The 24,796-nt window shown below is 36.3% G+C and overlaps 4 protein-coding genes across 5 annotated transcripts; 2 read left to right on the top strand and 2 right to left on the bottom strand.

The window, feature by feature from the left end:
• Nucleotides 1–3,973: 3,973 nt before the first annotated feature.
• Nucleotides 3,974–7,342, top strand: LOC123886264 (PKS-NRPS hybrid synthetase cheA-like). The gene is made up of 3 exons (XM_045935596.1): nt 3,974–4,043; nt 4,416–6,208; nt 6,347–7,342. The coding sequence occupies exons 2-3, from the start codon at nt 4,418–4,420 to the stop codon at nt 7,340–7,342; spliced, it is 2,787 nt and encodes a 928-aa protein (XP_045791552.1). The 5' UTR covers nt 3,974–4,043; nt 4,416–4,417.
• A 1,353-nt stretch (nt 7,343–8,695) lies between these two features.
• LOC123886263 lies at nt 8,696–9,088 on the top strand. The gene has a single exon (XM_045935595.1). It carries the CDS (start codon nt 8,696–8,698, stop codon nt 9,086–9,088), a length of 393 nt encoding a protein of 130 aa, XP_045791551.1.
• A 618-nt stretch (nt 9,089–9,706) lies between these two features.
• LOC123884727 (protein MAIN-LIKE 1-like) lies at nt 9,707–12,017 on the bottom strand. The gene is made up of 3 exons (XM_045933900.1): nt 11,398–12,017; nt 10,576–11,292; nt 9,707–10,474 (listed from the first exon to the last, which is right to left on the bottom strand). The coding sequence occupies exons 1-3, from the start codon at nt 11,863–11,865 to the stop codon at nt 9,722–9,724; spliced, it is 1,938 nt and encodes a 645-aa protein (XP_045789856.1). The 5' UTR covers nt 11,866–12,017; the 3' UTR covers nt 9,707–9,721.
• A 2,393-nt stretch (nt 12,018–14,410) lies between these two features.
• Nucleotides 14,411–20,680, bottom strand: LOC123883901 (ATP-citrate synthase beta chain protein 1). 2 transcript variants are annotated; one of them, XM_045932855.1, is made up of 17 exons: nt 20,438–20,680; nt 19,083–19,201; nt 18,867–18,969; nt 18,679–18,744; nt 18,249–18,372; nt 18,032–18,166; nt 17,362–17,422; nt 17,177–17,253; nt 16,902–17,057; nt 16,673–16,801; nt 16,388–16,520; nt 16,146–16,273; nt 15,847–15,952; nt 15,648–15,724; nt 15,379–15,449; nt 14,986–15,270; nt 14,411–14,762 (listed from the first exon to the last, which is right to left on the bottom strand). In XM_045932855.1, exons 2-17 carry the CDS (start codon nt 19,180–19,182, stop codon nt 14,687–14,689), a joined length of 1,827 nt encoding a protein of 608 aa, XP_045788811.1. In that variant the 5' UTR covers nt 19,183–19,201; nt 20,438–20,680; the 3' UTR covers nt 14,411–14,686. The 2 variants fall into 2 exon arrangements, with proteins under 2 accessions (XP_045788811.1, XP_045788812.1); XM_045932856.1 differs by having other exon boundaries at nt 19,838–20,625.
• Between the last annotated feature and the right edge of the window lie 4,116 nt (nt 20,681–24,796).

The following is a 24,796-nucleotide window of genomic DNA, read 5'->3' as shown; positions in this document are numbered from 1 at the left end:
TAGACAATTTTTAAGAGTTAGAGATATATAAAGATCGGATAATAGGCTTAGGGTTTAGAGATATATTAATAGCTTTTTATGTATTTCTAACTCAAGATTTGTAGTTAAGCATGCAAAAAGTACGGATCTGGATTATATGCATTTAGATGAGCATACAGTCATACAGTCAAGAATCTGTGCACACTGATTACACCAAACTTGACTGCATCTAATCTTATTTCCAAAAATATTACTAGTATATAGTTAGAATCATTCATTCTTGCTTTGGATTGTAATTATTCAAAGATATAGAGATCATATGAATGAGTGTTGAAAAATTATTCGGTGGTAAGCAATGTAATTTGGTTCAAAGGTGGAATATTGTAGTTGAGTTGAAAAATCATTCGTTTTGCAATGTATACAATTGATTCAAGATAGAGCATATATAATTGAGTTGAAAGATCATTAGGTATGTAATAGTATAATGCAAATGTTACATGCACTAAAAAAAAGTATAATAATTAATGCACAAAATATACATGTCTAAAATAATTAATGGCATATTGTGGAAAAGTAGTTGAGTCAACTATTGAAGATAGATGAGAAGATAAGAAGTAGCACTCAGAGGTGATGGAATGGACAATATAGTACTAAGATTCTACAAACAAAAACAAACAGTTGTTGTAGAGAATAATTTTATCTACATATAGACTATGAGCAATTCTTGCTTGGATGGACATTCATAAATATTGTTTTTGCCAAAGAAAATGTTTCTCTTTCACCCCAAAAAAATGTTTATCTTTTTATTCAGGTGAGCTTAACATATATATTTTTTTGTTTAATTAGGATTTTGGCCTTTAATTATGTTTTTTAGCATTTATTTTCGTATTTTATGTATTAAATGTATTTTCTCATGAGTAAGTCTAGCGGAAGAGACTAGATTTCTACAACTAGGTGAATCAAAATTTGAATTTCAACTGAAAAAGGTACCCATATTTAGAATCAGACGCGTCTCAAATAGGATTACCTTTTATCAAGAAAACTAGTAAGAACCATTTTTTTTTTTTCATTTTGGTCCTCCTGCTAAAAAAATTATGTCATTATTTTTTTTCAACATTTATATTATATAAAAAAAACAATTTTCTACAAATTTATGTCTTTTATTTTTATATTTTGGCCTTTAATAGACTTTAAAGTATTACTATCACAACATTTTAGTCATGAAGCTAATCCTCAAATTTATAGCCGAATATTAAAATTTTCAATAGAAGCATTTAGATTCTGTTTGGTGGGAGGAGAATGGAGATGAGCAAAAAAAATTCTACTCCATATGTCCCAAAATATAAGAGTTAGTTAGACTAACGCACCTATGCTAACATACAATTTTGATCACTAATATTTTTAATTCTGTATTAGTAAAAATTATAAAAACTTGATATTTTGAAAATATTCATCAAAACAAATAAAACAATATCTTATATGCTAATTAAAAAAATATTGTCAAAGCAAGATAATTGAATAATATCATTTTGTCAAAGTAACTCTTATATTTTGGGACGGGAGTAATAGATTAATTTTAACTCTCCTGTTAGAGTGAAGGAATTTGGAGGGTAGGATAGGCCTATTTAAATTTAGCATTAAAATGCTCTTATGTTTTGAAAAGATTGTTGAGTAATATAATGGATAAAAAATTTCAGTTTAAATATCGATCCCTATATTTTGCAATGTTCATATCAACTAAACTATGTTCATGGTGACATATTTAGTATGACTTTAAATATTATGAAGATGTGAAATATAATTTTACATTTTTTCTTTGAAAAGAAAAATAAAGACAAGATGATAGTGATATTGGCTAGATTGGGTTAGCAAGATAAACTTTTAAATCCTTTCACTACTTTATGATCTTGAACAAACGTTTTTATTCCATAAATCTTAAAAGTTCAAAGTATCAAATGTACGTCACAAGTAACAACCAATAATTTTTTCATTTGAGGTTGCCAAGTGCTTCTAAAAATAACTTTAAAAGGAGTGGGGCTTTAGTCATTTGTCCTTACTGATTTAGCCAGACCATGAAAAGAACTTAATTGGGAGCCACGTGAATGTTTCTTCAAGAATAATTTGCTTTCCATTCTATCAAAGAAATGAAAGATTCAATTGACCAATGCCTTACCTTTGTTTGTTTGAAAGTGTAGCACACGCCAAAGAGGAATCCAATATTATTTTTTTAAGGAAAATGCTAATGTCTCTCAAGTACTTGTTAAAAAATTAAATATTGTAAAAAAGTTTTAGGATTTGTGTAGTTTATTTTTTAAAATATAAAAAAAATGTTATTTTCAATACAAAATTTACTATTTTTAATTTTCATAACTAGTACTTCAAAATTACTACTTAACATGGGTTGAATATATTTTTGTTGAACTTCATATGAAATTTTTCATTTTCATAGAAAAAGTACCATGGAGAATAAGATAAATAAACTCTAACTCAAATTAGGGATTTTATAAAAAATGATTACTGGTTCTTTTTTGACTTGTTAGCGGATGTTATATAAAAGGGTTAACAACCGGGTCGTTAAGAATCCTCTACTTTTTATGGGAAAGGTAGAGTGACTTTAGGTAAAATAAGAGTCATGCTAACTAGTGTCAAAATGATGAGTTTATATTACAATACTAAATTAAGTACCAAAATATTTTTTTAATAGATAAGGAATAAAAATTATATATTGCCTGATATTTATTATACATAGAAAGTGATAGTAAAATGACCCCTTAAAGATATTTTTGGTTTTACATTGGTCCCTTAAAGAAAAAAATATCTGAATATGTCCCTTAAAGAAAGAAAAAAAAGTCTGAATAGGTCCCTTAAAGACATATCCGTTAATCAGTTTGGTCCCTAAAAAAAGCTAAACTGATTAACGAAGATATCTTTAAGGGACCTATTCAGACCTTTTTTTCTTTAAGGGACCAATCTGAAACTAAAAATATTTTTAAGGGACCATTTTACTAATTAAGCCTTACTTTATTTATTTTTTGAACTTCTACTTTAACTATCTTCTCATTCCTTACCTACCTCAGCAAACTCATGGGAATGGTTGGCCATGATGAGTTTGAAGGTCGCTGTTGAACCATAAACTTGACCATTGTAATATTCAACATTAGTGAGGACATAAACTGTCCAAGGAAATACCTAATAGAAATGAACTAAGGGGTTATGACCAAAAAAAAGAAATGAACTAAGGGGATTGGGATATTCTCTCATATTGAAAAAAACATAAATAATCTGAAAGATGAGACCTTTGAAATATAAAATTATAAAAAAGGGATGATTTTTTAATTTGAATCTTTTGGAGAAAAGGTAAGTGACACTAGTTATATTTATGATGATGTAATCAACATAAAATAGCAATAAAATATTGTGCATGGCACTGGCAGACTTCTTAATAAACAAGGTGCTAGCAATTTTGCTAGATTTAAATTTCATACACTCTTTGGTTCTTAATATAACATAAAACTTGCTTTTTGAATAAATTGAATAACTAATGTATCTGATTTATTTGAGGATCAGAGATAGTTCTTGAATCCATTCAATAACTCAGGTAGTACTTCGTAGAATGTGATTCTGCTTAGCAAACTAGGCTTTTGGGGCCTATTTGAGGCCATACAGTACAAGGCCTTGTTCAATTTGAAAACTAAATAGTCATCTCCATCTACAACAAGATATTTTCTCTCTCCACCCCCCACGTTTCTTTTATACCCCCCTTAAATCCCAGTTTGCCATTCGAAAATGACCAATTTTTTGGTTAGCAAATTCGGGTTTTACGAATCGAAAAAATAAAAACTTCGGTTTTTAAAAACCACTCGCTTTGTCCTTCGAGTTTTACGAATCGAAGTATGTTTATATAGAAAGCAACCTCTCACATTCTTCATCACTTTCAATACTTCATCCCCACACTACCAAAAGAGATCCCAAAATCCAATTCGTTTTTCAGACAAATCGCTGCTTAAAATCAAGTTTGGAACGTTTGCTAAGGGTTGGAAGGCGATTTGAAGCACAATATTAAGGTAATCTTCCGTTTAATTTCTTTTATTTTCAACTGTCATATATGCTAGGTTGGTAGGTTTCTGACACAAAATCGTTCGATTTATAGAAATCGAAGGAATCCTTCGGTTAATACGAATCGAAATGACTGGAACTTTTGGTTTTGTGTTGGTTTAAACGTGTTTGCTTGCCAAGCCTAACCGAAGGATTCATTCGGTTGATACTAACCGAAATTACTGGAACTTTAATTTTTGCAATGTAAAATTACTTGCCTTGAGTGTCTGTTTTGCTTGCATTGCCTTAGCTGTTATGGATTATAGAATGTGCTACCAATTTTATATGTATTAAGTATTATATGTGGCTAATTATGTGTTTATCCCTCTTATATTATGTAGTTATGGCGGGCAAACGAGAGCTTGTGCTAGGTATCTGTGCCCCGGGAATTGTTGAGGTTCCGCCTGATAAACCTCCATCTAGACCTGTTGCATATGAGATTGATACATCAGATCATTTTTACACTGAAATGGCAACCCCTGACCGAGATGAGTTGATTAGATGGGCTCGGGAGATTGCCTTAAAGCTAAAGTTTGCAATTGTAATTGGCAAATCCGACAACGGCAGCGATAAGAGGAAGCAATATTTCAGGTTGGATTGCGAGCGGGGAGGCCGGTACGTGTCAACAAATAAGAAGCTAAAATCTGATCAAACCGGCACGAGGAAATGCGGCTGTCCATTTCGACTCCGTGGTTATTGTCATGCCGATAAAACATGGCATTTGACCGTTGTAAATGGCAAACATAACCACGAGTTGGACAAGGCAGTTGAAGGCCATCTCATTGTCGGTCGTCTCAAACCGGAAGAAAGGCAATGTATGGAGGAAATGTCAAGGAATTTGGTTCCGCCTAAGAATATAATGTCCACATTGAAAGATAGGGATCCAAACAACAAGACAACGGCAAAGCAACTCTACAATTTAAGTCATCGATTAAAACTTAAAATGAGGGCATCAATGACTGAAATGCAACACCTCTCCAAAAGACTTGTCGAGAACGGGTATTTTTTCAAACATAGGACGGTTGTTGCAGACGGATCCGAACACGTTCAAGACATTTTCTTTGCACATCCTAAATCTATAAGTTTGTTCAATTCTTTTCCTACTGTGCTTTTGATGGATTCGACATACAAAACAAACAAATACAAAATGCCGTTATTTGAGATTGTCGGATTCACATCAACTGGGAGATCTTTCAATGTTGGATTTGCTTGGCTTACCAATGAAAGAGAAGACAACTTCACTTGGGCTCTAGAGCAGTGTGTCAGTCTCTTAAGGAATGAGGATGTTAGACCGAAGGTGATTGTCACCGATTGGGATTTGGCTCTGATGAATGCAGTTTCCGAGGTATTTCCAACATCGGCTGCAATGGTTTGTCGTTTCCATGTAAAAAAGAACGTGAGCTCTAAGATGAAGGAAATTGTGAAAATCAAGAATGGAGAGAATGAGAAGCAGACTGATGTGTGGGATCAAATCACCGATGCTTTTAATGATGTGTTAGAGTCGCCAACGGAAAAAGAATATGCTGACAATGTTATGGTGTTTAGGGAGCTCTGTGCGAGATGGCCAAAGTTTTTGCGTTATGTTGAAGAGACTGTCCTAGACACTGATAAAGAAAGGGTTGTCAATGCTTGGGTAGACCAACATATGCACATGGGGAATCACACCACGAATAGAGCTGAATCATGTCATGGTGTGTTGAAAGGTTACTTGAAGGACGGTAACGGTGACTTGGTGAAAGGATGGGAAGCGATAAATAAGATGTTGATAAGTCAGTTCACCGAAGTACAAGGTGAATTCGGTCGGAGTATGTCTGTTGCGGAACACAGATACGATGATGATCCTCTTTACGCATTCTTGTTTTATAAAATCTCAAGAAAGGCTATGGATCACATTTATGACGAAGCAAACAGGGTCGAAGAATGTGGTATGGATAGCAAAAAGTGTGGCTGTGTTATGAGAAGGACATACGGGTTGCCATGTGCATGCTTGATTGCGAAGAAGATAAAAAATAACAAACCTATCCGACTGGATGAGATTCACCCTCAATGGAAGAAACTGTGTTTCGAAGATGAGCCGGCACCGGGCGACGTGGCTGACGATTATGATTGCTTGGCTGAGTGGAAAGCAATTCAGGTTATTACACCTTCATAAATATAATGGTTACATTTCGTATACTTTTTTATTATGATTTTAATTTTACATTATGTGTATAATGTTACACTTTGTATACAATTAATTTTAATGAGTTTGATTTTTTTTCTTTCTTTGTAGGAACGATTAAAAACAGCCGATGTTAGCGTGAAGAATGATATTAGGAATCAACTTCGTCTCATTGCATATCCAGAAACCACCTCTGTGAAACCTCCGCTTCAAAAGGCCAAAACAAAAGGTGCTAGAAAGAAAAAATCAGTTCGTGTCACAAGATCCACGAGCAGGGATAAGTCTCGGTGGGAGCATGTTGATGATCATATTGCAGCTACACAGGCATCTCAGTCGCAACCAACAAAGTCAAAGCCGTCGACTTCACAAACAGTGCCTGAGGTGCCTAAAGAACTCGTCATCAGTACTTTGACTCCAGCACCTCCAGCACCTCCTGAAATTCCTTTTATCAACCATATGCCGAAGTTCATGCACCCATTTATTGAAGATATTATTGACGTTGAAGGTGACGGTTATTGTGGATACCGTGTGGTAGCTTTGCACCAAAAAGAAAATCAACAAGATTATGAGTTGATCAGACTGAACATGGAGAGGGAGCTGAGATTGCATAAGGAATCATATGTGGAGTTGTTCGATACTGAGCGTTACAAGTATGTCACGGATGCACTTTTCCCACCACCGAGAAGGAGTAAACATGCTATTGCAACCAAGGACAAATGGTTTACTTTTCCGGATATGGGTTACGTTGTGGCTACTCATTTTCAGAGGGTTGTTGTTCAACTATCAAATATGGAAAGGTGTGGAGCATCTAGAACTTGTTTCCCATTGCGTGGCAAACCTCCATCAGACACGTCAGACTTGGATTCCAAGATTATTTGCATCGGCGCGCTCGCTGACCACTTTGTGTTAGTGCGATTGAAAGTAGGATGTCCGATACCTCCAACGGCTCATCAGTGGAAAAACTCTTGTTCCGAAGAAGCTGCAGAATGGGAGCCCATGTTTTTGGATAGAATGCAAAAGTTTGGTGAGCTGTTGACCATTGAAAGAGCAGGCGATGACTTAGTCACGATTGGAAAGGGTAGCAAAGACAATCCGTTGGAATTGTAGTAGATTTTAGTAGTTTCATTATGAATTAGCTAAGCGCATTATTTTTTGAAATGGTAGCTAAGCGCATTATTTTGTGATGTATACCATGCCGATTATGCTTTGTAACATATTAACTTTGTATGCGCAATTTACACATGAACCTTGGTTATGAAATGTGGTATTATTGTATATTGAACTATGGTATTATTGTTATGAAATATGATTATGAAACTTTGGTTATGAAATGTTGTAACAAATTGTATTTAGCCTGATATAATTTTGGAAATGAATTGAAAGAAAAAACAGGTTTTGACCTCGACGATTTTGAGGTGGTTCTGCAAGTGATTCTGCATAACCTGGCCTTGTTTCTGCATAATTCGATCTTTATCAACCGAAATGTTCCAGTAATTTCGGTTTATATTAATCGAAACCTATGTTTCGGTTTCTGCGAGTCGAAAGAAATTTAAATTTTGCGAAACAGAATATAGGGGGTATAAGAGACTTGATGGGGGGGATTGAAGAAAGGTAGGTATTATGTGAAAAATGATCGAAATTGCACCGACAAATTTTTGTGGTCGATATTGTACCGACAATATTTTGTGGTCAATATTGCACCGACAATATTTTCGTGGTCGATATTCGTGGTCGATATTGCACCGACAATATATGTGGATATTATTGATTTCTATGTATTATAAATACGTATAGGAAGAGTTGGAAAATAATTGAAATCGTTTTCTACAAAATGAGTACTTCAAAACGGTTTGTTAAAAACAATTTCGCGACTTCTTATCCATTTTCAATCAAGTTTCGCGGTAACGACGAGTTGTTCTGCGTTGATTTGAAAAACACTTTAACAACTCTTCAAACTATCAAAAATACGATTGAAGCCATGTATCGCTTCAAATACGCTAGACAAATCAAAATAGACAAACTAGCGTATTATGAGTCATATATCGATCTGACAGCTGACCATGTTGGAGGATATGATGATGCACCACGGAAATACGAATGGAAAGAATTGAAAGATGATGAAGATGTGAGAAGAATGTTCGACTGAATTGAAATTGATCCGAAATATCCACGTTTGTATGCTACCTTATGTTGTTGATTTTCCGTTTATGTTTTGATTTTCCGTTTATGTTGTTGTTGAATTTTATATTATGTTTCGTAATTTTCAGTTAATGAATGTTTGAATTAAAAATGTAAGTTGTAAGTTTTTTAATTAATCAATATGTGCAACAATAACCATCACCTACCATTTAAACTTCACCTACCACATTAACCATCACCTACCACAATAATGTGCAACAATATGATCTATAAATTAATGTACATTAGCACATCTTTTTTCAACACTCAACTCACAAAAAAATGGATGTCTCACTCACACAACGCATGAGATCTACCCTTGCAGCAGTTTACTTCAACCACGAAAAACCAATTTTGTTTCGCATTAACGATGGTGAAACGTTCGATGGTCTGAAACAACAACTGAACGAGCTGAATCGTACCACCAACAACCAGAACGATAACAGAACAGTTTCGAGTCTCAAGTACCGTAAACCGTCGATCGGTCCCGACGGACGCATTTCCTTCACCGATATGATGCTTGAAAACAATGATGATATTGAAACTATGTTCTCAATTTTCGAGCAGTATAGCAACAGGGGACCTATCGAATTAGATGCAACGCTGACAAGATCTGTCGAAGCCATCCTTGCTAGCCTTGTTCGTCCGGAAGATCGAAATCATGTTTCCATTTGATGCGTTGTAACAATTTCATTCCGATGTAATTCCTAATTTCCGTTTATTGTGTTTGATTTGTCTAATTTCGGTTTAGTATTAAAGTTCGTTTCAATATTAGAGTTCTATCGAAACAATTTTAATATCGAGTTAAATCCTACCATTCTTCAATCATACCATTCTTCAATCCCCCCCATCATGTCTTTTATACCCCCTATATACATGAATTTCGCAAAATATAACTAATTTCGACCCGCAGAAACCGAAACTTAAGTTTCGATTGATACAAACCGAAATTACTGGGAATTTAAACAATTTCGGGCCGTATAAACCGAAGTATATCAGGCCAAAAAACCAGTCAATGTGAGTCTCTGCCTTGCACCACCTCTACACATTTGAGGTCCAAACCTGTTTATAACACATTTTAGTATGTTATATATGACAGAGCATCAACATATTAACCATCCAATCTAAAAATATTTTAGCGATTAATAAAAAACGTAACAACCGGTAACAAATTACGAATTAAACGATACTAAAATACGTAGTGTACTACATCCAATTGTCATAATCAAAGTTACATCAAAAATAAAAACAAACATCAGAGTTTATAAACAACCACGTCAACATTAAAGTTACAAAAACAAACAAAGTCTACCCCCGAGTGTGGTAGCATGTCCCCTTCCCCCGCTTAATTCGCCTATAAGCAAGTATCGGATTAAGCAAATTCAGAATCCGCTGCAAAGTACCATGAATTGGAGTTCCTTCAACCGCCTCACCATCGTGAACTGCCCTTTCGACCTCAACCTTGACACTCCGGCAAACTTGCATTAGATTAGGGTCATTTCTTGCTTCCGCCGCCTCTATTAACACCTCTAAATTAGGTGGCCTTGGTGGTGATTCAGGAGCTTCTACGGGTCGCATAACTGGATGCGACACTCTATAAAACCATGACATATATCCGGGTTCAGTGTCCCACGGGCTTGTAACAGGCCGACCCCTCATCTCTTCATCTATCATCCTCAGCTCCAATTCTTCCGTAAACACACGATCTATCTCACACAAGTTCATCCCCGGCGTTGCAGACATACTCGGGTTTCTTGGAATGCCTTGCACATGTTGAAATTGTCTTAGCACACGTTCCGGCAAATGCTTGGCTTTCAATTTACCACACCTTAACCATCCAGAAAACCAACATGCATTTATCAAAGGTTGCACTTGTCGGTGGGCATTATACGGGCTGAACACGCAATCGTAAGTTTGAATATTGTCCAAACTGCTTCTATATCCAGCTGCATCCTTATGTCCTTGCCCAGGAACAACCTTTGAATTTAGTGGCATGTTCGCTGTATATCTAGGAGCCTCCACCCACACACTAAGTCTCGGAAAGTGCGCAATAATCCATCCCTGAAAGTATGACGAACAAGATTCATTATAGCCAAACATAGTCTATGTGACAAATTAGACAAATACAAATAATATCTTATATAACACTCATATATTTTTACCTGAAGAAATGACATGTAGCCAGCCATCTGAGTCGTGCTAACCGCAGACCCGTGATCCAAATAATGCTGCAGATGAACAAGAGCAGCAGCACCCCAATTCCATTCATGAACGCATGACAAATCTTGAAAGTACTGCAAATACACAACATCCGCGTAGTAACTGCTCTTGTTGCTGAATATGGTACAACAGACCAAATGTAGCATAAAAGCCCTTACGCTCCTCTCCCTGTAAAGCCTAACAACATGCGCCGGCTTATTTTCAGCAATCGCTCTTTCAGCAGACGTCTGGTTTGTTGTGTATAGAGTTTGCAGGGTAGTATGCTTCAAATGTACCCCGTTGGTTTCGGCAAATGCTTTATCAATATCCTCTCGCTCAACTCCTAGATATGAACTAACCATGTCAGCCCCTTCTCCCCTTGACATCTTCGTATGGTTCAAAAACTTTCCTTGGATTGGAAGATGTAACAGACATTGTACATCGTCCAATGTGATGCCGAGCTCACCTAACGGAAGGTGGAAAGTACTTGTTTCCGGATGCCATCTTTCAACAAATGCCCATATAACCCCATAGTCAAGTACGCTAAAATTGACACGGGTAAGCGGCTCCAATCCCGATGCTTCTATTGGATCCCAAAACCACCTCTCACTACGAGGCGGTTTGACGATGTCCATAACCTTTTTCCCGCTAGCTTGGCAACGCAGAGTCCTCTTTAAAACCTGAAAAATTCCAACAACACAAAACATTGAAAACTTAATTAACATAATCACAGTATTTAAAACAATTAATACATTTAATAAAACAATTAATACACTTAACGGTACCTCGTGATCATCTGGTTCTGCATCCCATATCGGAACCGCCCTATGATTTCCGTATTGTGTTAATAATGACATATCACTTGGTCCTCCTCCATAACCCTCATTTGCTGCATCTCGTCGTGGTTGCCGTGGTCGCTGTTGCGGTCTCCGTCGTGGTGGTTGTTGCGGTTCTTCAATTTGCGGTTCATCAGGTTGCGGTTCTTCTGGTTCGCCATACTCGGCATCCTGATTTAGAAATTGATCCGCGTCAAAATCATCATCCTCAGCAGCATTTTGTGCTTGGCCTAAACGTGACCGTGTACGCGTACGCGAACCACCCGCCTCAGCATCATGTGTCCCTCGCGCCGGAATTGGTCCTTGCTGCTTACTACGACCTCGTTTGGCAGGGCGATTTGCAGCAAGCTCTCTACGAGCGGAAGCATTTGCATTGCTTGGCTTGCCATGTCTACCTCTCCCAACATTTTCTTCCATATTTATCCTAACATGGAAAAATATCTTCACACTCAATACAATCTTATAAACTATGATAAATTCAAACTATAATTCAATCAACATTTAATCCTAACACCTATGGTTAACATTATTCATATGGAAGCATATTGAATTTTACTTACACATTTTGTCAAACACTTAGTGTACACCATAATACCATCTAATTGCATACACAAATTAAACCTAATATCACATGCATTCATGTTAACATCTAACTAAACTAACAACTAACCATTAATCAACAATTCAAACATAGAATTTTGAGATAGAAAATTACTCTGGGAGGGAAAAAAACGTAGAAAAGAGTGAATGTGATAAGAAAAACATGGAATGAGAAAAGAGTGAATGTAAATGTATGGAACTTACTTGATTAAGAATGGTTTGAGGTAGGATGTTGAAGTTTTCCACAAAATCGCACAAGAGGATGAAGGAGTAGTGATGTAGGAGGATTTCTTCTGTATTTTATTATTTTAGTTAGATTTAGTTTTATTATATTTTAGGTTGATTCCTTATTTTTATATTTCACCTAGGTTAGTTATTTTTATATTTTAGGTAGATTTGTAATTTTTATTTAGCTAGGTTTGTTATTTTTATTTTTACAATCTTTTAGGAGATTTGTTAATTTTATTTTTCACTCCTATTTAAGCTAAATTATTGTATCCTTGAAGGAACTTTTTGATTGAATAAAAATTCAGAGATTTTTCTCAAATTTGGTGGATTCCAAATTACTCTTTCGGTGGACTCCGAAACCCTATTTTGACAAGTTTGTGTTTGCGGCTTGTCTTTATCCATTAGGTTTAGCGTTTTGCTAACCTAGCGCTTCCGTACTGCGTCAGTTGGTATCAGAGCAGGTTTCTCCTGTTCTTTTCTAACGTGATCAGATGGGAGATCATCCGGTGACGAAAGCAGAGTTTTACGGTGCCATGACGGCTTTAACCGCGGCCATCACAGCTCTGACAACACAGGTGACAACGTTATCCAACAACAACCGAAACTACAACAGCAATAGAAACAGTAACAACAACAGAAACGGCGACAACAACCGTAACAACCCATCTACTGATGACTCGAGTTTTGAGGATGAGGAAGTTGTGTCCGAAGAGGGAGGTAAAGAGAATCCAACTAGGATAAAAAAAATTGTCTTGTGCAAGTCTGGCGATCCACAACTTGATGTCGACCTACCTGTGGCGGCTCCGTTTAGGCCAGATGTATTTGTGCGAAATCCGACAACAACCTCACCGCCGCTAGAACCTCCGGACACAAGGATGCAGGCGGCGACTTCCATCTCAGCAAAACCTCCGCATCACAGCCGTCACATTGAACTCAAGGATTTGCTTATAGATCGGGTTCAATTCGGATTTTACCTTAAATCTTATGGTTTAGGCACTAGCTCAAACATGTTAACTGAGTTGGGTCAAATACCCTTTTGTGATAAATTTCGAATTCTGTGTTCTATCTTTGAGCAATGGAACCCCGGTGGTTATTTGGATGTGTTGACACGAGACAGGTCCTCTCACTTAATTCAATGGGATCCAGGAGGGTGGTCTCTTGTTCATTGGAGGAGTCAACCTGCAAAGGAAGCTCTTTATCAAGACGAGAACTCGGGGTCGAGTTCTTTTGAGGTAGAGGAGTCTGATGTAGGAGGATTTCTTCTGTATTTTATTATTTTAGTTAGATTTAGTTTTATTATATTTTAGGTTGATTCCTTATTTTTATATTTCACCTAGGTTAGTTATTTTTATATTTTAGGTAGATTTGTAATTTTTATTTAGCTAGGTTTGTTATTTTTATTTTTACAATCTTTTAGGAGATTTGTTAATTTTATTTTTCACTCCTATTTAAGCTAAATTATTGTATCCTTGAAGGAACTTTTTGATTGAATAAAAATTCAGAGATTTTTCTCAAATTTGGTGGATTCCAAATTACTCTTTCGGTGGACTCCGAAACCCTATTTTGACAAGTTTGTGTTTGCGGCTTGTCTTTATCCATTAGGTTTAGCGTTTTGCTAACCTAGCGCTTCCGTACTGCGTCAAGTAGTTTTGTTGGTGTTTAGAAGAAAAAACGTAACTGAAATGAGAAGTTAAGCTTCTGTTTCTATATCAGTAAACTTCGGTTTACAAAGCTCGAAGTAAAGAGCGAACGATTTCTATTAACCGAATTTTTTTAAAGTTCGATTCGTATAACCCGAAACACCGTGCAGGGGCAAAAACGTAAGTAAGGGGGGTATAAAAGAAACGTGGGGGGCCTAAAGAGAAAATATCCTACAACAAACCCTACAGGTTGAGTAATAAGCATATCTTGTGGTAAGTTATTATTTAGAAAAGCATTGTTAATGTTATTTGATTAAGAATCAAAGCTTAGGGATGGGATTTGTTGCTAATTTAATTACAGGACAGAAGATCTCTCAACATTTATCTTTAATGGAATATTCATCCCAGGGGATAATGGTACAAGTGACCAGCTATTATTCTGCATGAGTCTGAAACTCTTCAACCATAGAAGATTTTCATGGTGGAGAGGCAAGTACAATAACAACTTCTTTATTATTATATCATTACTCTCAAAGCCACAACAGAACAGAGATCAGAATATTTATCACAAGAATTAATTTTAAAATTGGCCGAGTTATTTCTTTCGAAATTTAATACAAATTACGAATGAAATGTGACTTTTCAACATCTTACAACACTAATTTAACAGCTAAAAAATTCATTCTAGCATATTTCAAAGGCATGATTTTCCAAAAGATCGCTCGCTAGTTTGTAACATTGCAACATTCTTCCAGCCATAGAAAACCCTCTCACTTTGTGTAGAGTACATCCTCCCATGGGTGGCGGTATAGTGGTTGCTTCAATCTCTTCTGGTCAAAGGTATGCCTGAAATTGTAAACAAGAAACATCGAATAAGATCAAGGCATGCTTCTTTTTCTAAACGCAGTATCAATGACCACGAGGACCACCAAACTGAAAGTGTTGAAGTCTTTGGAGTTTGGACCACAAAAGAGTTGTAGATAAAAAGGGAACAAAAGTTCAAAACTACTATAATGTCCAAATTACTTTTCACCCGAAATACGTAAATCATAAACTAATGTTAACTTACCCGATCAGACCAATGGAGCGGGCCAGCACAAAAAGCCCATTCAAATATCCAATCTCAACAATTTCGTCAATCTCTTGCTTGGTGAACATTCCGCTACCAGCAAGAAGATCTAAGAAAAGTGATCCAATTGCCCCATCTACATTAAGAACTAAATTATTTGCCTTGGTGAGAGTGTAGGTTTCAACTTGAACAGCATATTCCATGTATTTCACTGAAGGAAAATGTGTGCGTGCAAACTTCTGCAATAGCTCGACTCTTTTATCTTTGTTGTCCCTATTCTTGATCCTGATTCACAAAGCAAAGTCAAGCATTAGAGATTTAATTTTTTTTATACATACAAACAGAAGCAACATAAACAGAATAATTATCACTCAGAATGAACAGACAGATTACCTGTGCCCTATTCCTGCCACACGAATTCCCTTCTTTTTCATACCTTCAACAAACTCGTAAGGTGTAAGCCCCTACGACAAGACAAACATATAAAGTACCCCGTGTTAGATGAAAGATGAAGCACATGGTGTGCTTGTAGGGAGGGGGATTTCAAAATTTCCTAATAGTTTCTCTTAAAAAATTTAATTATGATTCATTAGGATTTTATCCCCCACCAAACATTTCTATTCTAGTTCCCCCTGCCTTCACAAGAAATGCATTGATCATACCCTATCATGAGCATCCTTGAAGTAGCGAGCAGCATCATCAATGGCACCCCCAAATCGTGGACCGATTGTAAGCAAACCTGTTACAGAAGTTCATAAATAATCATTTTACTGGTCAATTAGCATAGAGGTTTAGTCACTCAATCAGATAGTCAGCCTTACTTCAGAAGTAGAACAGACCAAAGGGCATGTATTTATTTACCTGATACAAGACTGGAAACTAGGTCCTTCCCAGCCCTTGCTGTTACAATAGTATTGTGAGCACCAGAGACACAAGGACCGTGATCGGCACATAACATGATGCATATCTGACCAATGTAATGTAATGCATTAATATCAAATAAATATCTAAAATCTAAATGGAAAATGACAGTGCAAAATTTATCCAAAGAAGTTTGGTTGTAGAACATAGACCAATTCGACATACTTAAGTGACAAACATATGGCAAAACAATGGGAAAAGAATATTTGAGGAAAGCTCTGCATGACTGAATAACCTACCTCGATAAATTGAGTACAGTAACGGGGTAGGCTTCGCTTAAACCACAAAAGAGAGATAACATCACCAACACCGAAACCCTTTTCAATAATGGAAGACATGGGTACACCAGCATAGCATGGCTCCTCACCTTTGCAAAATATTAGGAGAAAGCTTTAGTTTGACTATCAAATCCGAGTGTCTCAAACCACAAAAAGAAAGTGACCCCATCTCTAAATTATAACAGTAGTATATCCCAACTCACCTCTATCATCAGAAATGGTGGAAATGATATGAGTTGGAGCACGGACTTTCCCACTCTTGATTGCAAAGCTAAGGTCCTCAGGGATTTGTGGAGGAGTGAATTCCTTCACTGGTGGTATTTTCCCTGCTTCAATCTAAGAAAAGATAAGTCAGTTATGATATCGTAGCTAATCAAGGTATGAATTGAAAAGGGACTTCTTTAAAAGGTTGTCCACTATAAGGGATTAGGAGAGGGGAGAAAACTGAATTAAAGATTTGGTAAATTTCAATATGCATGCAAACTAACCAATTTGTCAAATGTTTCTTTAATCGAAGTTTCAAAAGCTTCGTACGAAGTAGGAACAACAGCTCCAGCTTCTCTTAGTGCCTGATTCTTCCCTTGAGCAGACTCCAAGTCACCACCACTTTTAGCTCCCTGATTTATATAAGTACAAGTGGCATTAAGAATGTTGCCCTCTTTATGATGAATGATTTAATTGAGAGATTTGTCAAAAGATAAAGGAGCAGTGACATACAGCATGGCCAAATTGTACTTCCGATTTGAAGAGTGTTGCACAGGTTCCACTAACCCAGGCAACAACAGGTTTGGTCACTTTCCCTTGTTTTAGCGCTTCCACTAAGGAATATTCATCACGCCCACCAAGCTCTCCAAGTACTACTATCATTTTAACCTGAAGTTTAACGTAAATAAATCCATACAGGTCATTGACAAAAAAACTGAAATGTTCTGCATCATAGTAAATCATTTATGAGTTGCAGATTTTTTACGTAGTTCCGCAAGATGAATTACCTGTGGTATGTTGTTAAACCGTAACACGTGGTCAGATAGAGTGGAACCTGGGAAAACATCCCCTCCAATAGCAATGCCTATAACAAAGAAAGATATAACTCAATATTTGCATTACAAAAGCAAAAAAGATTAAATCAGCATAAGACCAAAACCAAAAAAATGAAAATTAAATCAGCATATATTACCTTCATAAATGCCATCAGTTACACGGGCAATGGAGTTGTATAATTCGTTGGACATCCCACCCTGCAATTCAAAAGGTTGTCTTCTCTCAGAACCATCCATGCATGCATTATGCACCATAAGAGATAAAGCTCAAATTCTAAGTTTCTTTAAACTACCATTTGGTATTATTAACATTAAATAAACAAATTTGCCTAAATACAAAGAGTTAAATCCCCATTAAAGTGTCTTCAGGGAATCTCTTTGGTTCTAAAAGCAAAGGAGAAAGAAACAAGATATGAACAATTTATAATAAATTCAAATATGAGGATATAAGCTCAACAATTTGCAATATAATATAATTACCCATTTCAATTTGTCCTGTTGCAAATGCAATTATAGTCAGTTAACACATAGTATCTATCTACACATACTAAATCTACTCAATAAGCATTTTAGAAGATTAGCTATTCCAGAAAATGTCTACAAACTATATTTCAAGATTTTAGATGAACTGAGTTATGAGCCCATGAGGGACAAGTATAAACAGGCAGAAGACTTCACTCATAGTCAACTCTACAAGGTCAAGGATTATTGCTAAAATTCATGCCGCAGCTAAATTGTATTCAATAAAAAATTCTGTCATCAACTAGAAAATAGTGCAAGCAACAAAAGCAGGAAATGACAACTTACAGATTTAGAAACAAATCCAACAGATCCAGGCCTGTAGAGCTTGCAGTGGATTATATTGTCAATTGTTCCAGCTGTGTCACCAATTTTAAAAGCCCCGGCTTGAATGCCTCCAACAGTGGCTGGGCCAATAACAACCTAACAAATCACTCTAAAATAAGATTTTTCACTTTACTATATAAAGCTACTAAAGTTGATAAATTTCAATTTGAATCACCACCTTATTGTTTGCCCGGGCATATGCAATCAATTGCTTTGTGTCTGACTCAGGTACTCCTTCAGCAATAATAGCAACAACTCTAATTGTAGGCTGCTTCAAAGCAGACATGGATGACGCAGCAGCACTGTATATAGATCAACTTGGACTTGTTAACATTTGAAAGACTTATATAGGGAAAGAAGAAAAATAAAAAAAAGAGAATGAATAATTTAAAAATTTACATTGATTTTATGTCATGTGATAGGATACAAAGACAACGTATTGACCTCTATTTATTCTAATACTGGACCAAATTCTATTTAACTAATGAAACAAATCATGCAATATACCAAAATATGGAAGAGATAGTTTCAAATATGCCGACAGTATTCAGGTACTGTTCTACAGTAAGATGCTATAGGATCAAAACAATAATAAATAATTCACTGACCTCCTAAACGATGCAAAATTGATGAAGACATCGGCAGTAGGATGTGCAGCACTAGCTGCTTCAATGCTGCAAAATAAGTCAACATACAGCTCAGAACATATTACACTTAGATATACAAAAATGTCATTCATTACATACATAACAAAAAGGGAATAGTTTTCATATGGCGATGAATAAGTAACACATACGAAGCATGAACTGGGATGGCAATTTCCTCCTGACCAAAAAATAGTTTTTGAAATCCTTCAGAACCCGGATTAATTATTCCAGCAACTGATGGTGTTTCCCTTCCTGTGAATACAAAATTACAACTTCCATTACTATTAAAAACAAATATTAATGTCATTGCATTATTGTATCCTCTTCGTCCAGAAGAAAATAAAGATGATAGAGCAGATACAAACCGCAAAGGAAGTCAAAATCAAGCATCCGCTGGATGGGAAGTTGCTTGTAGTTATAAAACAGAGCTTGTGTCGTACGGGAGAATAGTTGTCCGGTTGCCATGATTTAGAAACAGATATATCTGATGACAAACAAGTACATTAGTATCTATATTGTAGAAGAAACAATATACAAGAATATTTACAATGCTTCCCAAAGTCATAAAGCAACTACAGAAATTCACAAAATTTAAAAGTTCATGATCCATAACAATAGCCATGTAATATCTGAATCTTCATAAGCAAAATAAGGGGAAAACCACACTTGAGATGCTAGCTCAGTAATAAGAGTTTAGTCTCGCAACCTCAAGGTGCTATGTTTGAATCCCCCAGGACAATTATAAAATGGTTATTGGTGTCACTTCAATTAATAAAAACAAATAAGGGGAAAACCATCAAACAAGAAAAGTAGTCAAACAAGAATTTGGAATCTTAACAGCCTCATTAGCCAAATAGAAAACTATTAAAAGATCAAAGGATCAACTAAAAAACAATAAAAAAATACATCTAGATTAGTTTTTTCATTTTTTAAACGTCAAATGTTAGCATTGTTAGTTTTTTTATGCACAGAGTGGAGATAAAACCCCCAACTTTCTTATCACTCTACTTGTTAAACCCCCCACCCACCCCAGATTAGATCAAACTCATAATAAAATCAGAATTTTTAGGCTCAAGTGGTAAATGAGCTCCCCCTAGGATGAATGTTCAGGAGAACTAACCCAAGTTCGATTCCTGATGGGAACAATTATTGGCTAGACTTTACTTACGAACGAACTCTGGATCACCGGGGCCCCTTCCCCTGGAACTGGAGGGTTAACGCCAAAAAAAATAACACCAAACCTTTCACTAACTAAATCACAACAAAAACAAGATCGAAAATGAAAAATCACATTACTAAATATTCAAAAATAAAAAGGAAAAACTTCAATGAAATAGATCCACAACTACTCCCTCCAAGGCTCAAACTACACAAGTAGTATATCACATTAGACATTACAATAAACAATAGATACATCACACACACCAAACCAACCAAATTGCAACCAATCACCAAATTCAAATCTACCTAAACTGCACGTAAGATCCATGATAAAATGATAACACTATTTGTAACTCCAAATCAAATCATAAACTAAAAAAAAACTAAACAAGATCCCTAAATACACAACGAGAAGTTCCTAAAATCTCAACAGAATTATCGAAACTGAAAATTTAGAATTGAAACGCATAATCAGTAAGAAAGAAATCGAATTAGCGTGAAGATCTAGAAGTGTTGAAGAAGGCATTGGAAGAAACGGTTACGAAAAGTGAGAACGTACCTTCTGGTTGGTGAGTGAAAGAGCGAGTTGTTGTTGTTGGAAGAGAAAAAGAGAGTGAAAAAATGAAAATGAATGGAAGGAAAATTTGGTTATATAGTGGGTAGTGTAGTTCAGTGAGTCACGTGGCGAGTGGTGGTAGTTAGCTGTACTAATTTTACCTTCTTCATTTTCCGCTCTTTTTCTTTCTCTCTCTCGTGTTGTTGGTTTGGTGTTAGATTAGATGCAAGGGAAATAAAATACGCAATTTCAAGTTGGAGTTAGGTGTGTGTGTTTGTGTGAGTTTTTTTTTTTTGTGTATTTATTTTTTAGTATTTTTCTAGGTTTTATTTTAATTTTTTATGATATGTTTTTTTTAAATATATTTTAAGTTAAATATTTCACACGAGGAATGTGCTGACATTTTTCTTGGGCACGAGGGTGTGCGGACAATTTTATCGTCAATAATCGTTGCCCTTAATTAAAATATAGTATAAAATTAGTTCTATGTTTTTAATTTTACCGTTGTTTTTTTTATATATAAGATCGGTTACTTTTTTTTTTTATATTATAGAATCAAATTTATTTCGTATCTTTTTTTAAAATTAATTTATTTCGAATCATTGATAAAATGAATAGTAATATAATTTGACATCAAATTAATTTTTTTTTTTTGATAGCACATCAAATTAAATATTTGAGAATTATGGAAATTGATAAATGAATTTGGACCGAAGTTTGTTCAAATTTATTTATGGGTTTTCGTAATTTCTTTTCTTTCACTTTCTTTCATTCTAAGTTTCTTTTCATTATACCAAACGAATCTAAATATACTACAAGTTTATAAAAAAAATATAATTATCAAAAGGATCATGTTAAACAATGCTCTGAAGACACTTATTAAACATACTAAAAAAACAAAATTAAAGAGTAAATTAATGTTGGAAACATAACTTTCTACAACTTTAAAGCATTGAAAGCACAAATTCCAAATATTAATAAGTTTGCTTTATAGATTCATAAAATCTTTGATGTATCTAGTTTATGATATGTTCTAGATGCATAAAACATTGTATGAATCTAAAAAATAAATTTTTTCATAATAAGGACCGGAAGGAGTACTTTCGGAACAATACGAAAGCATATTAATAAAGAATATTTATTTTGAAATTTGTGTATTTAATATCTTAAAAACCAAATGCATTTAGGGGTATTTGAGTTTCATGTTTGTAACAATTAAGTTTTAAGATTTCCAGGTAACACATATGTCATTTAAGTTTGCTAACTTGTTGTACTGTTACCCTTTTAATTTACGTGACTGCTAATTCTAATGTTAACCATGGTAAATTCGAGGTTCAATCTGATGTGAACCACAAGGCTCAGACAATTGAGGCATAACTGGAAGGAAGGACAATTGGAAGCAGAGTAACAGTGCAACAAGTTATAAACTTAAATTACATATTTGTTAGTGTTCTGGTAAAAAACAAGGGGGTTTGTATTATTGATCAAATGGTGTGATTACACTCAGTTCAATCCCAACAACCCTGGGAGTTTTATAAGTCAGAATTCGATCCTCTTACAAATGAGAGTATGGAGCTATTTATAGAGCTTCTAGTCTTCTTCTCCAAGCAAGGGTTCCTAAAAATCCGGTCCTTAGCATCTTCTTCGGTGGTATGGCGTGAAAATAGGGATGAGAACCTTGGTCTCCAAGCTATGGCAGTTGCGAGAAGTTTATTTCTTCCTTCTTAAGTTAGCGGTTGATACAAGGAAGGAGAAGATATTTTCAGTAACACAGAATCCACCCTTTTTGGCGGTGCCTTAGAGTTGCAGGTCACGCCCTAGCTTCTAGTCGCCTATTGGGTATTTTAGGGTTTACTTGATTTGGGCTTATCATCCTTTTTACTCTAATTGGGCTTACTGGATATTTTCTTAAGCCCATTGCCCAGTCCACAGCCCCCCAAGCACGAGGTCCAAAGGAATGAAGTGCTTGAGTAGGGTTTGAATTTTCCCTCTAAAACCTGTAGCGCGGGAAGAGTTTCATCACGTTCCTCCCCACTTTCTGGCGCACGTTCTTGTACTCCTGGACCATGTCTATCAACCGCTTCTCCATTCACTGATACCACGATGGGATATTTTCTCTATAAAATGGAGCATTTGATAGAATCAACTCGTCACATTCTCACCTGCTCTCTTGAAAGTTTTTCTTCTGCCGTATGTCTCCTAAAAGCCTTCCCTTTGAATGTGGTCAGTCTCCTGCTTCCCCCGTCATTAAACGACTCCGCCGTATGCTGAACCTGAGTACGGAGGACTTAATGGACGATTTTGGTGAATTCTCGGAGTTTGTCAAAGAACTTAATGATTATTGCTGGAGGTTGACCAAGGAAGAGAAACGTTTTCTTGACAGTGTGCTGCGTCTGGAGAAGGAACTGAAGGATAGTGCATCCTTTGTGATCGCTGTGGAAAATGTGAAGGAGTGCCACGCCGAAGTCACTGAAGCTGTTGACAGCCAGATAGAGATTACGAAAGAGACTATGGGTGTGCAAGAGGAAATCTTGGGGATATGCTTCAATGAGGAGCGCAGAGTGGATGATCGTCTGGCGATGCTGAATAAGGAGATGAAGCCGCTGGTGAAGAGGAAGAGGGCTCTTCAAGGCGAGATTAGGGATGACATTGCTAAGTTGATTACCCGGCGCCATTCTTTGGTGGACCTTCTGGACAAACAAAGCGAACTAAGAGAGGATCTGAAGCCTATTGACGAGAATATGGTGAAGGCGAAGAGGGTGAAACGGGCATTGGAGGAAATGCACCGTATCGCCGTTGCCGATGCTGGTGAATTGGGGAGCTCTACCATGCCATGAAGTCTTTTGTTTGCTCATCTTTCCGTTTTGTGCTTTTCTTTCTAGTATTTGTAATTTGCTTCCGCATTTTGGGATCTTTGTTATTTTCATTCTGTTTCTTTGCTTCCGTTGTATTTCCTTTGTACGAATTTGAATATTTAAGCAATTTCCTTTCCTTATGTGTTGCTCTTCTGTCCTTTTTAGTACCGCCTTCCTTTGCAGTCTTCAATAACTAAAATGGGTCAAATTTTGACTTCTTGGAAACGTGAAAGTGACATTTTTCGAGATGGTCAAAACTCGGTGGTTGCAACCGTTCAAGCATTTATTACTACCGTTAATAACGATGTTAAGGTTAAACATTGACTATAAATATCACCTGCTAAAAACTCGAATTTTTATCATCTTGTTTTGAATCTTTAAGATGGAAAATAATAATGCGAAAAAACCTGTTGCCAGAAGTACTCCGCCTCAGCGGAGGAAGAAAAGAGTTGAGGTTTCAACCTCTAACTCCACTCGCTCCCGAAGGTCTAAGGATGTCAAAAAGGTGGAGGTTATCGTTCTTTCCTCGGATACCTCCGATTCTGGTAGTGGTGATGAGGATTACGTTTCGTTTCTGGAGACCTATGTTCCTCCTGAGCTCCGTGCTTCCTCGTCTAGTGAAGAAGAGGGGTCCCGGGTCACCATGGAATCCAAGATGACTTTCCCTGAGCCTGTGCAAAAGGATTCGGAGTCTGATTGATAGGATTTTAGGATTTCTCCATGTAGCCTTGGTTTCTCCTCGTTGTACTTTCCATTTTCTGCTAATAATAAAGATTTTCTTTCTTGCTTTGAGTAGAATGCGTTACTTTATGTCTTGTCTTTGCTTTATTTTATGTCTTGCCTCTCCTTGATTTTTGGCTTTTTTCACGTTGGGCATTGTTTTGGATATCTTTGTTGCGCCCCCAAGGCGAATCAAGTTTTTGCTTTTTGGCGAGATAATGCGTCCTGGCGTGGCCCTTCCTTTAAAGGCGTTATAGATAGTTACCTCGCCTATAGGCGTTGTAATTAAACATCTGACGATAAATCTTCTATGATTTACTCTTGGGATGTGCGCTTTGACACGTACGCGATCCGACGACTCGTATAACACTACTCGTTCGAACCTTATAACTTCGAATCGACGTTAGGACTGAGATTTATAAATAGGGAGTTTTTGCTCTTTTCCTTCCTTCCATTCCTTTTGCAACTTCTAACCTAGTTCTACCCACTTGTCTTTCTTTTCGTAACTTCGGTAGAGCTTCTTTTCTTCCTCTTCAACCTTCGGTAGGGCTTCTCAATCGTCTTCCTTTAAAGACGTCCGTTCCTCTCGACTTTGAAGTGTTACCCGTAAGGTATTTTATTTCGTACCTTTACTCTTTTTCTTGATTTAGTTTTGCTCAAAGGAGAAAAACCCTAATTCATAGGTTTAGAGAATGGTTATCCTGAGGGAGTTAGATGAGAATGAGGGGAGAATCTCGGCCTCTTCTCCTGGTTACTTTGAGTGGGCGCGACAAGTTCGCGCCCATTA

The sequence above is a fragment of the Trifolium pratense genome, linkage group LG5, assembly GCF_020283565.1.
Source record: "Trifolium pratense cultivar HEN17-A07 linkage group LG5, ARS_RC_1.1, whole genome shotgun sequence".
NCBI classification, from domain to species: domain Eukaryota; kingdom Viridiplantae; phylum Streptophyta; class Magnoliopsida; order Fabales; family Fabaceae; genus Trifolium; species Trifolium pratense.
This window is presented reverse-complemented; position numbering and strand designations above follow the sequence as displayed.